Raw genomic sequence first — 14,766 nt, forward strand, 5'->3', positions numbered from 1 at the left:
AATTTCATGTATTACATGTGGCAGAGAGCTCTCTCTCTAGGAATGAATCAGTCTTAAGGTAGAGGTGGATGGATTAATTTTACTTTTATTAATTTACTTTATTAATTTTAATTTTCTCAAGAAGTCATCTACTCATTCCATTAATCTCAAAAAGCATCCATGCCTTGGCCTTCAACATCACCCTCTTCTCTAAGAAGAAAACTAAATTTACAGTTTTTCTCATTATTTCCTTTTCAATCCCTGAAAAGGTGTTACAGGGTTCACAGGTTCCATGCCAGTATTTCAGAAGAAATGAGAAAAACTGGCTGTATGTTAGAGCCTGGTAACAAAGGGCCTTGAAAAACAGGGCTCCTTCCACAGATACCCATGGAAATGCAAATTCTGGGTCTGGAGGTGTTGCAAGCTCTCTCTCCCATCCAAGGAAAGCAACAAAGGAAGGGCTTCTGAAGCTTCCAGGCACCAGCACTGGGACTCCTGCTGAGGGGGGGGAGCTTGTGTTGGAGGGAGGATGCCAAGTGCTCCAAGCAGCAGCAGAGGTGAGGCTCATGGCTCCAGTGGCTGGGGCAGAGCAGAGGCAGAAGTGCTGATGAGGTCCTGGGGAAGGCTCTCCCGCGCTTCCTGCATCCGGCGCCGTGCCCGCTGGAAAGCCTCTGCAACACAGAGGTGACAGCCGGCCAGAATGCATGAGACAGCCTCGGGGAAGGGGAGGGATGTGTCTTTTCAGTGAACATCATCTCTCCTGGGGCAGGATCCTACTTTCTATGAATAGGTTACACCTCCAAAGCACCTGTGCTGCTCCACCTGCTGCTCTCTGATTTCTGTCCACAATGGAATCAGAGAGAGCCGGTGCCTTAGTGCCACCAGCCCTGCCCAGTCCAGGCCGTGCCCTCACACAGTGATTATCCCTCCTGCCTGCTCAGAGCTGATGCCTCCTAAATTTTCCAGCTCAGAGCAAAACATTTAACCTCTGCCATGGGCTTTGAGAGCTCACAGGGTGGGGAACCACTCCCACAGTAATGGATTATCCTGAAATATCCTGCCCACTCTGTAAAAAGGGAGCCAAAGCTCACCAAGACAGAATGACACTGAAGGCCCTACCCAAAACATTGTAGACAGAGCTCTGCTGGCTGAAGCCTCCCAGTCGGTCCAGCACACTCTGCATGCGCTGTCTCAGGGCACTGTTCTCCAGAAAGGCTCTGCACAGAAGCACACCAGCAGGTCAGGGCTGCCAAAAGCAGCACAGGAGATGGAGCTGATGGAGCTCACACTCCCTTTGCTGCACTCACCTGGACTGCTGCAGGCAACAGAGCCGGAAGGTGACGCTCCCTGTGGTCTCTGTCCGGAAACCAAAGCGGCTCAAGCGCTTTCCCTGCAGGGATGGCACAGGTTAGAGCAACCCACAGTGAAAACAAACATGTTCCACCAGAGCACAAACTCCTGTGGGCACAGTACTCCCTTCCCTGCAAGGTTGGAAAGAAGGGCACATAGTTCCAGGCTGTGTTGAGGGCAGGACCTAAACATTTGCAAGCTGACAGTGCAGTGCTGGGGCAGGGCTTCAACAGCTGCTTCAGGGCTTGTTCCCACACACAGCTGCCACTAACATCACCCTGCTCATTACACCAGCAGCCACCTCTGCAACTTACTGAAGAACATGAAGTTTCTACCTGCCTCACACCCATCAGCTTCTTGCTTCAGGAAGCTGTTCCAGGCATAATACAGCCCAAATTCCTCACAGAAACCCAGGAGCAGTCTACAGCTGGTACCAAATGCTGACCTGACAAACACTGTATAGGCAGAGGCAAGACAAGGCTTTGGCCCATGCTCCCCTACTTCTCTAAGCTGCTCACCCCTCAGAAGGCACAGCTCTGCCTCAGTGTTTGCTCATTCCTCTGTTCAGGATTACAAGACTCACAGAGGAGACATTTCTTTAGTGAGAGGGACAAGACCAGCAGCTCATCCTTGTTCAAATCTGGTCCAGGCTGACCATGGGACACCTGAACACAAGAACAAAATGCACCACATCCTGGCAAGAGGCTACTCTGCAGCTGAGCCCACCTTGAAGGTCGATGGTATCCGGATGTAGGTCAAGTCCTCCAGCTCAGGAGATCCCCCAATGAAAAACCTCCTCATTTCAGCAACAGGTCCCAGACCCACGGGACGCCAGGTAGGGATGGTGAGCATGTGGACACCTGGCCCAGGACAAGAGGACACCTTAGCTGCTGTGACCTGTGATTTATTCAGTCACAGAGGGCAGCAAAGGCAGGTGAATACCTGCTGACCCAACCCAGAGCTGTCTAGAAATGGAAACACTGCACAGTATCAGAAATGTTCTAGAAGCATGTTCCCATTGAGTCAGCCCATTCTAGTCACACAGCCAGTGCTGAAAGTATCCTCTGCCCAACAGCAGCATCTCCCCATAACACACAGGGGTCACTCCAGATCCCATGTGGAACACAGAGGGTTACTGCCATTGTACAGGTGGATGCACAGCATCACCCAGAGCTTTATCACACCACAGGTTGTGATGGCAGTATCAAAGGATCAAGGGCAGGAGCTCCAGATTTGCCTCATATTCTTCTTTGCTGCACCCCAGACAGCTGACTGCTCCCTTGAGTACACCAAGTCCCTGGGACTGCCTGAATCACTGCCCAAGAGGAACCACTCAACTCATTCTCCCAGACAATTAACACAATTGTCCCAAGGATGCTTTACCTGGAGATGTTGGCAGCACCAAGGACCCATATCCTTCCACACGATACCTCTGCCAGAAATCCAGGGATAGGACCTCAAAGTAGAGAACAGGCCACTGAGGGAGACTGTCTGCAAGATGGGGAGCAGGTCACAGCTTTGGGAAGGAGACTATCAGTGAGAAAAAGAATGCTAAATGCCCAACTCCACTAGTAGGAAGCCAAAGAATCAGAGCATCATTTAGCTTGGAAAAGACCTCCAAAATCTTTGAGTTTAACCTGTGACCAATCCCCACCTTGTCACTCAGACTAGAGCACTGAGTGCCACCTCCTGTCCTTCCTTGGATACCTCCAGAGATGGGGACTCCATCAGCTCTCTGGGCAACCTGACACCCATCACAGGAAGAAATCCCTCCTGGTGTCCAGCCTGAACCTCCCCTGCAGCAGCCTGAGGTTTCCTCTTGTCCTGCCCCTTGCTCTCTGGGAGTAGAGCCCAATCCCCAGGTGGCTCTACCCTCCTGTCAGGGGATTGTAGAGAGTGAAAAGGTCCTCCCCAAGCCTCCTTTTCTCCAGGCTGAGTCTGCCCAGCTCCCTCAGCTATTCCTTGTGCTCCGGACCCTTCCTCCAGTTCTGCTCCCTCTCTGAACACACTCCAGCACCCTTCCACCACAGTCCTTTCTGTATTTCTTCTACAATGACTAACAAAGATTTATGGTTGATTATTAGTTTCCCCTGTAAAAGCTGAACCCTCAGATCTGAGGCTGAAAACAGAATTATTGAAGATAAAAATTAGGGAAAATTCTTTAAGAGCAAGTCCAGACTGGGCTGTCAATTATCTTTGAGCAGTCAAGACAATCTTTTGGGAATGATCTGAAGTCAAACAGCAGAACCTGTTTATCTCTGACCTTTCCCACTGTTATTGGGGGAATATTAACTTGGATTCTCCTACATCTCTCCAAGCATTTCTTTCTTCCACAGTGAAACAAACTCATTTTGTTTCTTCTAGTCTGAAAATTCATTAGTGTTGGTTGAATACCCAGATCCAAAGTGTACATTGGATTCAAGTGGCAAGGCATGCCACAGTGCTGTCCCCAGCAATTGCATCCACAGAGCAATAGGATTGGTGAAGAAGTAGCAGGAACAGGCAGAAGCTCAGCTTAAAATAGAGCTGAAGTTTCAAAGTGACATGAACTATCTAGGGATTATACAGGTCACTGAGCACGTCTACAAATGTAAGACTCAGCAGAGAGTTTTAGCTGTGTATAAAAAAGCTGCCTGGTTCTCCAGCTGCAGCATCCCAGGGCTCTGTGCAGGCACAGCAACACAGCCCTGCACTCCAGGTTTAAAGAGACAAGCCAAGAGCCAAGCAGTTTTCCAACTGGATGAAACTGCCTACAGCCTAGAAACAAGGCAACATCAATGAATCCATAAAAATGCTAATGGATTCCTGGGCAAACACAGGATATGTCCAGGGGCTGGGTGGTGACAGGGTGAACTTTTGTTGAACCAGTAACATTTCCCTCTATCCTTTCATCTCCAACAGGACAGACAGCATGACAGCTACAGTGGGACCAAAGGCTTTCAGAGTAACAAGGAAACACACCTTCATCTTCTTGGGTGTAAAACATGTCCACAGTGAAGGGGTAGCAGAAGTATGCCACATTATCCTAGAAAAAGAACAGGGTGGAGATCAGATTCCTGGAGAATTCATCACCAGCATTGCAGAGGGCAGAGAGAGCTGGGAGAAAGGAACTAATGGTAGAAGGCAGGTGATGCTGCCCAAAAAGATTAATTACATCCCACTAACAAACATGGGACCTGCATACATTCCCTAGTGCCATGTCAATGGAATAGGATGTTGAAAATAATGGAAAAGGGGAGTGACACACCTCAAATGAAAACTCAGTCAATTGCATAACTACAGGGCAGCCTCAAACTTTACAGGAACCAAGCCAAGCAGAGTAACTCAAACAATCGTATTACTAAAATGCTGTATGATAACTATTTTTGTAATATGAAAACATATAAAATAATTAAAAAGCTGATAAAATTCAAAATCAACGTAGAGTCTCTGCACATTCCTGCCCCAGGCAAGATGGAACAATGCTTGGTTAACTCAGAGCATTGGAGAACATAAAAATCAAAGCTCCAAAGGCAATCAGTCAGCAAGAATGAATAAAAAAGTGAGATTCCAGAAAATGTTTGGGAGTAGTTTTATTTGATTCAGTTTTATTTGGAGAAAGTGAAAGAAATTTGGATCTTTGAAAAAATGACAAGCATAATTAGAATAAAGAGAATCCCAAACATGCTCTGGTTTTGAAAGGAGCCCCCAACTCAGAACATTTGCTGAATATATCTGTAGTTTGTTACACATGTTCCACTCCAGAAACTGCCTGTTCAAATTGCTCTGCAGGTCTGAAAGTGTCCTTACCCAGCCCACTGCCTTGGTGGCACAGGTCTGTGTCACTCCTGAGAGCTGCTGGAACGGGGAGCTTGACCACCCTGCAGGGGACAGGAGAAGATGCAGGCTTGGGGTGAGGCCAAACTCACAAACCAGAGCAGCTCAAAGGGGAATGTGATGACTGATGACTGGGGTAAAAAGTAACATCACCCACCCTGACATTCACAGAATCACAGAATCAGTAAGGTTGGAAAAGCTCTCCAATATGATCAAATCTAACCTGTGACTGATCCCCACCTTGTCTATCAGGCCAGAGCATTGAGTACCACATCCAGCCATTCCTTGGACACCTCCAGGGATGGAACTCCACCACTGCCCTGGGCAGCTCCTTCCAATGCCTGACCACCCTTTCCACAGAGAAATTCTTCCTCATGTCCAACCTGAACCTCCCCTGGTGCAACTTGAGGCTGTTTCCTCTTGTCCTGTTACTTGTCTGGGAGCAAAGCCTGACCCCTACCTGGTTCCACCCTCCTATCAGGGAGCTGTAGAGAGAAGGTCCCCCCCTAAGCCTCCTCTTCCCCAGGCTCTCTCAGCTGTTCCTCAAATGACTTTTCCCTGTCCTGTTGCAGGCACTGCTCTTTAGAACACCCTGAACTGTCCATGAAAAGAACCAATTTAGGTCAAGAGAAAAGCAGAGCCTTATCTAAATGTACTGAGTAGCAGAAGTGGTATCTTGACAGATATATCCAGAGAGGGGAGGCAGAGCCATAGCTTTAGGAGAATTAAACATGCAGCAGGATATGCATGAAAGTGCTGGGAACCTTATTTATCCATCAAAATTTAATATGTTAATATCAGCACAAAGCATGATGGCAAGCACTGAAATCAGACAAGGTCACTGTGGTGGGGAGCACAGGGAGGCTGCTCCCTGCAAGATAAGGAATAAAGTTTGGACAGACTGGTCACCACCACCTCTACCTCCCAGCCTGAGCTGAGTTCTGCCATTTTAGCTCTGAAGGCCTCTAACTAGATCCCAGACTCAACATTAATTTCTGCTGACTCCCAGCAGAGCTTGTCTGATGAACCAGCCCAAGCCTGTTTCACCTCTTCAGCTGCTGTGATGTGGCTGGGAATGTGAATACTCACGGTCAGGCAGCTCCAGGAAGAAATGCACATAAAGGTTGTCATACTCATAGCCTTGGGCTGAAACTGAGGAGAGAGAATGAACTTCAGCTTCAACCATACAAATTCTTCCAGCATTCACTGTAGATTTTTGGGAGAGCCACCACCAATAACCTCAAGGAAAATCAGTTACTGCAGAAAGCTAGGAAAAGCCTTCAAAGTAACAGGAGATAACCCACAGCGAAGATTCCTCCTCCAGACTAGCCAGATGAGGGAGTTCACACATTTAATTGGTTTCTTTGGGAAATTAATAGATATTATAGCAATCTGCTCTCCTTTTTTCAGATCTATGCTTTCTTAGAACAGCTACAGCATTTGTAACCTTCAACCTGTAAATGCCTCTGAAGGGATTGGTCTACAGGAAACAGGGAGGAGAAGGAGGAAGTAAAGGATTCTAGGGCCTCCTGAATCTAGGGATTCAAAAATCCTTGGATCATACCCTCAGCCATCCTAGCACACCCACACTGGCTCTGTTTAGAATAAGAACTCACCTATTTCTCCATTCACGACAAGTCTCAGAGTACCAGGAAGAGGCTGGAAAAATTAGCAGATAAAAAAGATAAAGAGCTCACCAACCACTGGTGAAACCTCAACAATTCCTTCCCAACAGCATCTCACACAGGTATTTCACAGGTTTTTGGACATGAATGATTTACTGCTCTGGCCAGGGAGGAGGCATGATTTGTCCTATCCCTTCCAGAAGTGAACAGTCCCTCTGGAAAGAGGCTCTAAAGAGACCAAACGCCCCAAAGCCCAGCCTGCAGGAATTTGCTGTTCTGTAAACAGGTCTCTTATAGATGCCAAGATTGATATAACACACAGTGAGAAGTCACTTGCAGAAATCACAGTCCTGCTTCTGTCATGTTCCTACATTTGACCAAGGTCAGGGAGCAGGGGGAAGCACTGAGACACTCTATCAAAGTACTGGAAAACACAACTTTCACTGTTTTGTATTGTATTTCACTGATTTGTATTCACTGTATTGTCAAACAATATTTGAGCAAAAAAAAAGACTGCAGTTTAGATAATTCAGTGAGAATGGAAACTGCATGAGTCAGAGTCTGAGGGGCTGTTTATTTGCACAAAGTGGCACATAGAGCTGTTTAATACTGAAGAAGTTAACAGCAACCACTGTCCCTGAAGGCACAAACCCTCCTTCCTTCTCAAAGTACTAGAATCACAGGCCTTGAGGCACTGCACAGCCTCACAGAGACTGCAGTGTTCAGCAGGCCCTGAACGGGCAGGATGGATCTCTGCAGACCCCAACTCCTCTGCCACTTGTCCCTTCTGACCCAGTTTTCTGCTTGAAGCCACAAGGTAAAAGCTGCCAACCCCCCTCCAGAGCAAAACAGTCTTTGGAGACTGTGCTGCAAGTGCAAACTGTGTGAGCCAGGTCACCAGACCCCCAAAGACACAGAGCTCCAGTCCCTGCCAGTGCCTCTGAACTCACCATTTCAAAGTCTGAGCCCACGAGCCCACTGAGGTAATCCCTGTGCCGCCCGTACAGCTGGGAACACACACAACAACAACAACAACAACAACAAAAAAGAGTGGCATTTTGATTATATCTGCTGTGATGTACTGCAAAACTTAAACTGTATATAATTTAAACTCAAGTCATTACCAGGCTTAGCATATGCAGGGTTGTTACAACAAATATGGAGAATATAAATATCTAATAGAACACTGATGCATAACTGCTAACACTGCACAGAACTTCAGCTTTGGTTCTCCTAGGTCAGTTTTAAGGGAAAAGAAGCTCTGAAGAATCAGACCTTAAATGATATCTGAAAAACACAGGTACAAACTATTCCAAGAAAATGGCCAGGCAGAGATCAGTGTAGTGAAATCATGATTTCCTTGGTGACCACAAAACCAGTAAGGAAATGCACAAGTAAAAATCTAAACCAAAAAGTACTTTCATAAACTGTCAGGAGACAAAAAGGCAATTCAGAAAAATTGAGATGTGAAATGGCATCCCAGTATCCTGGGTCATTACAGGTAACAAGACATCATTTAATAAATATACAGGCAGCAAGAGGAAGATTTGCCCACTGCTCAAAAGGGAAGGAAAAACACTGGCAGGTGACACTAGGAAGGCATGGAGTTGGGTGGGGTCTTGCATCAGTTCTCACTCCTTAAAGCACTGCAGCCAGAGGCAGGACTACAGACAAGGTCTCTTTAAGGGATGAAGCAAAGAGTATTTGCTGTAGTCCTCAGATCCCTGAGCATGATGAGGGATCTGAGGACTACATTTACTTACTACCATCTGAGGACTCAGATCCCTGAGCATGATGAGGCTCAGGGCAGTGACATTTGTCCCTTCAGGTGTGCAGAGCACCAGCAGTTCCATCTCCATGATGATCTGAGCTGCCTCTGTTACTCAGAATTAGTGAATATGCTCCATGGGCAGTACTTACTTCTCTGAACACACGCTGCTCACGCTCCTCCTCCTCTGGCTGCACCTGGGCAGATGCATTCTCAATGGTGTATTCCCACACCTCTCGCTTCTCTCCATCCAGCTCGATCCTGCAGAGCCCCAGAACACATGGGAAAAACTCCCCCATTATGCAGAGAATAGGCACAGGTATCAATGGGGCCCTCCTGAGCCAGCAGTGTCCCCTCTACCCAGCCTGTGCAGTGACACAAGGGCACTCACAGCCCTCTCCTCACTCCCAGGTACCTGCCAGCATCATTCCCTCAAAATGGAAGACTTGCTTGCATCCACCACATGCATAACGTAATTTTACAAGGGATGTAGTGATAGAACAAGGGGGAATGGCTTTAAACTGACAGAGGGCAGGGTTAGATGGGTATTAGGAAGAAATTCTTCCCTCTGAGGGTGGGCAGGCCCTGGCACAGGTTGCCCAGAGCAGCTGTGGCTGCCCCATCCCTGCAAGTGCCCAAGGCCAGGTTGGACAGGGCTTGGAGCAGCCTGGGCTAGGGGAAAGTGTCCCTGCCCATGGCAGGGGGTGGAATGAGATGGGCTTTAAGGTCCCATCCAACCCAAACCATTCCATGATTCCATGATAACCTGCATCCCCAGAGATTTGCCCCAAAGCCCCACACAGCACACACACAGTGATACTGAGCGTAAGCACACAATAATATTTCCCTAGAAATCTCTGAAATAAATGAAATATTTCTCAATTTAAGTGCTGATCCCCTGCCCAAAGGGTGAGCAGGAAACAGCCATTTCAGCCCCCAGTCCCAGGAGAGGTCCCAGCCCTGCTCCACTCACCGGTAAGCTCCTTTGGTGCCAGTGAAGTCAGGCTTCACTGTGATCACCCCATTGCCATCCACCTTGATCGTGCAAAGCACATTTTCGTACTCCCTCTGACCAAGCCTGAAGGAGGACACCAGGAAAACACAGTCTGAACAGAGAACACGGACACTCTCTTGCTCTGGAACACCAGAGCTGGTAAAGGAACTTGGGGGTACAGAAGGGAACACATACACACTTTCCTACATTGGTTTAGAAGCCTTTTGGATGCACACACTCAGCTACCTCCCAACTGAAGAAAGAGGAAGAAAGAAATTGCAGCCCTGAGCAATTTACTGAGCTCTTGGAATTCTCCCCCCTTAACTAATGAGAGAAACAGGAGTTTTGAGTAAGGAGGAAAGATGGATTTTCTTTTGGAAAATTATGATCACTTCAGGATTTTACTTACTTCCCATAAGGTCCCAAATCCCCCATGATGTACATGGTCTGGACAGGTGTGTTAATAACATGATTGTTCTTTATAAATTCTTCTGAAGGTTCCCAGGTGATGATTTTTGACTTCAGAGAACTTGCTTCTCTGTCAACAAGAGAACAGCACCAGTCACAGCTCACCTCAAACCCACCATGATGAGGAGTCACAGAGCTGGATTACATGTGTGATACAGCACAAGCCACCAGCTCCCACAGACCAGGCACAATGAAACCTGCATGAACAAGCTCCAAGCCCAAGTTTGAACTCACACAGGCCTACGGTCCTGTCTTCTCCTCCTCACATTGGCCATCCTCTCGACCAGATACGATGGCTCTTCGTGATCCAAGTCAGTTACCTTCTGGCAGAGCTGGAACAACAGACAGGATCTAGCTGAACTGGATATCTTTCCCAAACACAGCTCTCCTCTTAGAGGAGGGAACAGATATGCACACAACCATGTGCAAGGACAACTTGCTAAATGACTGCAGAATTCCTTCACTTTTCTGGTGACAAAATACAGCTCACTCCACCCAGCAAGCTTCCTATAGAGCAGTGCTCCTACAAAGCCAAGTCCCTCTGGCTGTCCTGACCATCACTCTGAACCAAGGACATCCCACCCCAGGTCTGGGGCACCAGGGGAAATTGCTTTGCAGCAGTGTGTTCTCCTGCACTCAGGGTATCTGCCCAGCTGAGAACCAAGAAATGCTCCCTCTGCAGTAGGACTGGAAGTTGTGACAGACACAGAGTAACTAAGAGCTGGTACCTCCTCTAGGTTGGTGAATCGGTCATGGTCGGTGTAGGTGAAGATGCGACTGTTCTTCCGACCTCCAGCCTTCTCCAGTTTCCGGATCTCCTCATGGTACTGCCAGTCCAGGGGAGTCTGGCAGGCTGACTCATTCAGGTACAGATCCACCTCAAACTGACAGCACCACAGGTAAAGCACAAACAGCTGCCTTTCAACAGCTTTGGAAAAGCCACAAACGTTTTTCAGCTTTTTTCCAAAGCCACACCAGAGACAAGACACTTTGGGAATACCAGCAAATAACCAAGCTCCAGAGCAGCTCCAACACTGCTCAGGCATGTGGCAGCCAGCAGCACCACTGATGCCCACCTGGAAAGCTTTGGGCACTGTAGCTCACCCTGAAACAAGGAATCCCACACTGAGGTGCACAAAAAGGGGTGTCAGGAAGCTCCCCCAAGCCTGTTCAGTTCTGGACAGGACAGGAGACACATAGAGCTCCTGGAGCAGGTTCAGGAGAGGGTGACAAAGTTCATCATGAACACCTTTCTTACAATGAAAAGCGGAGGGAGCTGGGGCTGCTCAGCCTCGAGAAGAGACATTGAGAGGGTACCTCATCCCTGTCTGTCAGTGTCTGCAAGGAGGGCACAGTGCATGGATGAGGCTCTGCTCCTTGGGGACCAGAAATGGGACAAGTGGAACGGGCAGGAACTGATGCCCAGAAAGTTCCACCTGAACACAAGGAAGAACTTCTTCCCTGTGCCGTTACCAAGCTCTGACCAGGCTGCCCAGAGAGGGCGTGGAATCTTCCTCACTAGAGGTATTTCAAAGCCACAGTCCAGGACACAAGCCTGAGCAGCGTGCTCTGGGGTCCCTGCCTGAGCAGGGGAGTCAGACTGGATATTCCCGTGACCCCCTCCGATCTGACCCATTCCGCGAAGTCCCTCCCGCCCCCCTCTCCGTGCACCCACCTGGCTGAAGAGCTTCTCCTGCCACCCCACCTCGACCTCCTCCTCCTCGTCCTCCGGGGGTCGCTGGGCGCCTGCGCGAGAGCCCCCGGTAACCTGCAGCGGCACCGCTCCCGCATCGGCGGCGCGGTCGGCCCGGCCCGGCCGCTCGGGGCCGGCGAGCGGCGGCACCCGCGGCAGGAGAGGCCCGGCCGGCGCAACCCGCTGGATACGGACCCTGCGGGGAAGGAGCGGAGCGTCAGGGTTGTGCGGGCCTGCGGAGCCGGGCCGGGGCCGGGCAGGCGCTCACCGTAGGCGCAGGTTGCGGATGGGGTCCCGGGAGCGGTACACGGCGGGGTCCCGGGAGCGGCACACGGCGCTACCCCCGCTCCGCGCCGCGCCCGCCATGGCCGCGCTCCGGGAAACCGGCGTGCACGGGCGGGCAGCGCCCCCGCGCGGCCGGAGCCTCCCGCACAGCCGGGCCCGCTCTGCGCACGGAGCCCGCAAAGCTGCGCGTGATGAGATCGTCCGTGTGAGGGAGGGTCGTACACACCTCTCCGTGTGAGGAGGGGTCCTACAAACGCTCCTATGTGAGGGAGGGTGGCACACATCACTCTGTGTGAAGGCTGCCGGCCCCTGGGGTGATTCCCCACAGCCTCCGTGTGAGGGAGGATCCCACACACCCTTCTGTGTGAAGGGGGTCCCACACACCCCTGCAGGTGAGGGAGGGTCCCACACACCACACTGTGTGTGAGAGGTGGTCCCACACAACCTTCCGCGTGAGGGGTCGTTCCACACACCACTCTGGGTAATGGAAAGTCCCACACACCCCTCCGTGTGAGGGCTCCCGGCCCCTGGGAGCAATTCCTCAGCCTCTGTCTGAGGGAGGGTCCCACACATCACTCTGGGTAATGGAGGGTCCCACACCCCCCTTCGTGTGAGGGAGGGTCTCACACACCTTTCTATGTGAGGGGAGTCCCACACACCTCCATGTGTGAGGGAGGGTCCCACACATCACTCTGTGTGAGGGAGGGTCCCACACACCTCTCCATGTGAGTGGGGGTCCACACACCACTCTGGGTAATGGAGGGTCCCACACACCCCTCTGTGTGAGGGAGGGTCCCACACACCACTCTGGGTAATGGAGGGTCCCACACACCCCTCCGTGTGAGGGAGGGTCCCACACACCCCTCTGTGTGAGGGCTCCCGGCCCCTGGGGTGATTCCCCACAGCCTCTGTTTGAGGGTCCTCACGACCCCCATAGGGAGGTCTCCATGTCCTTCTGTGTGAGGGTCCCCACAGCCCCTCAGGGGGTCCCAGGGCCTCCAGGGAAGGGTCTCCCGCATCTCCCCATGTGAGGGACACACAGCCTGTCTGTGAAGGGGGATCCATCACATCCCTCCACAGGAGGCCCCAGGACAAAGCCCCCCAAACCAACAGCCCCATGGAAATGCTGAGGGACCTCAGCATTCCAAGCTCCAGGCCCACACCTGTGTGTAAGGAGCCACCTGAACCTGCCCCTCTCTGGGGTATTTCTGACCTCCTTCCTAGTCTGTCCCTGATCTTCATGGGCAGCAACAGTACCAATGTACCATGCTGTTGCCAATTTTAGGAGCTCTCTAAACACAGACACAGTCTGTTTTAAGAAAGAAGGCATTGTTTCTTCTCTGCAGGGTGCAGAGTGATTTCCACCAAGCACACTGAGGCATAAAAAGTTATCCATGTGCACCAGCTGTATAAAATTAATACTACTTAATATCAGACAGGTAAACCCAATATCTGTCAAAAAGACGTTAGTAATAAAATCTATACACCTTTTTGGCTTTGTGTTGAACCTTCATGGATCAGGAATATACATGTTTGTATTTCCCAGTCTCAAATATTCCTGTCCCACTGGAATCCCATATCCCATTCATGTTTTCCTTGCTGTTTGCATCCTTTTGTCCCTTAAGAAATCATCCCTTCTGTGAGTAGCCTTTAATTAGTCTGACTTGCAAACATAAAGAAATGGTGTCAGAAGAAGCCCTTTCCCCCTCTATAAAAATTTTAAAAGCTTTTGGGATTAGTTTATTTCAAAGCTATTTGTCATGAGAAACAAAAATGCATGAGGGCACCTCTCATACTTTCAGCTGCAGTAGTGGTAACTTTTGGGGGTTTTTCCCTTCCTTTCTGTTTGTTACTTTACTGCTGTGAAATAAACTCTTCCATTGAAATCTGTGTGTTGACAACAGGAATTTAGCACCATTCTGTCTGCAAATGGCATTGGAAAACAGCCGCTATATTAAAAAAAAAACAAAAACACATAAAACCAAAACAACAACAACAAACAAACAAAAAAACACACACAAAAAAACCCCCGAACCCAAAAAACAGTGAGGAGGAAATAATAAATCTTAAGCAAGTTTTTCTTGATAAGGAAAGAGGACGAATGGAGTCTGCCTCTGTTCAATGGTGCTGAGTAATAAGCAAACAGGCAATGGGCAGAAGTCAATACACATGAAGTTACACCTACAAATGAGGCAGAACTTTACTGTGTGAACCACCAAGCACTGAACAGGTTGCTCAGAAGAGGATGTGGAGTGTCCCTCACTGCAGATATTCCAGAACCCTCTGGATGCAATCCTAAGCAATGTGTCCAGGACTGTGGACAACCAGGACTGAACATGTTTCACCTCAGATATTCGGACTGTTAAAACAGGAAAGTTCTGATGGAAAGTGAGGATCCTGCAGAGGTGGGGCAGCGCTGTTCTGAGCCAACTTCCTGCTCTGCCTTGAGAGTCATGCTCAGTCCCCACCCCAAGTCACTACCTGGAGAAAGGCTGTGCATGCACCAACGAAACAGGTGGAAAATCTAGTTTGCATAAGAGGCAGGCACACAGGTGAATTATAAAAGGAAGTGGATCTCCTCTCCTTCCCCCTCCACACTCTGTCTTGCGCCTTCCTCTCCTTCTGTGTCTCTTCTTTGTCTCTCAGCCCCAGATCTGGACATGCTGTGTGGCAGGACCAACACAAGATCTACGGACTGGTGATATTCTTTTTCCTCCCTCTCTCTCTATTCTGTGCCTGTGTTTCCCCACCTAACAGGGTAGGGAGGCACAGTCCTGAGGGTGAGCAA

General features: G+C 49.6%; 1 protein-coding gene across 1 annotated transcript; it reads right to left on the minus strand.

Annotated features, from left to right (window-relative positions):
• Positions 1-395: 395 nt before the first annotated feature.
• Positions 396-12,114, minus strand: MKS1 (MKS transition zone complex subunit 1). Its single transcript, XM_054647255.2, has 17 exons — positions 11,962-12,114; positions 11,676-11,889; positions 10,729-10,884; positions 10,235-10,332; positions 9,942-10,070; positions 9,512-9,616; positions 8,691-8,799; positions 7,721-7,777; positions 6,762-6,804; positions 6,235-6,297; positions 5,119-5,189; positions 4,291-4,354; positions 2,713-2,820; positions 2,056-2,189; positions 1,287-1,369; positions 1,099-1,196; positions 396-650 (listed from the first exon to the last, which is right to left on the minus strand). The coding sequence occupies exons 1-17, from the start codon at positions 12,057-12,059 to the stop codon at positions 544-546; spliced, it is 1,737 nt and encodes a 578-aa protein (XP_054503230.2). The 5' UTR covers positions 12,060-12,114; the 3' UTR covers positions 396-543.
• Positions 12,115-14,766: the final 2,652 nt, after the last annotated feature.

This window comes from Agelaius phoeniceus, chromosome 20 (assembly GCF_051311805.1).
Source record: "Agelaius phoeniceus isolate bAgePho1 chromosome 20, bAgePho1.hap1, whole genome shotgun sequence".
NCBI lineage: Eukaryota > Metazoa > Chordata > Aves > Passeriformes > Icteridae > Agelaius > Agelaius phoeniceus.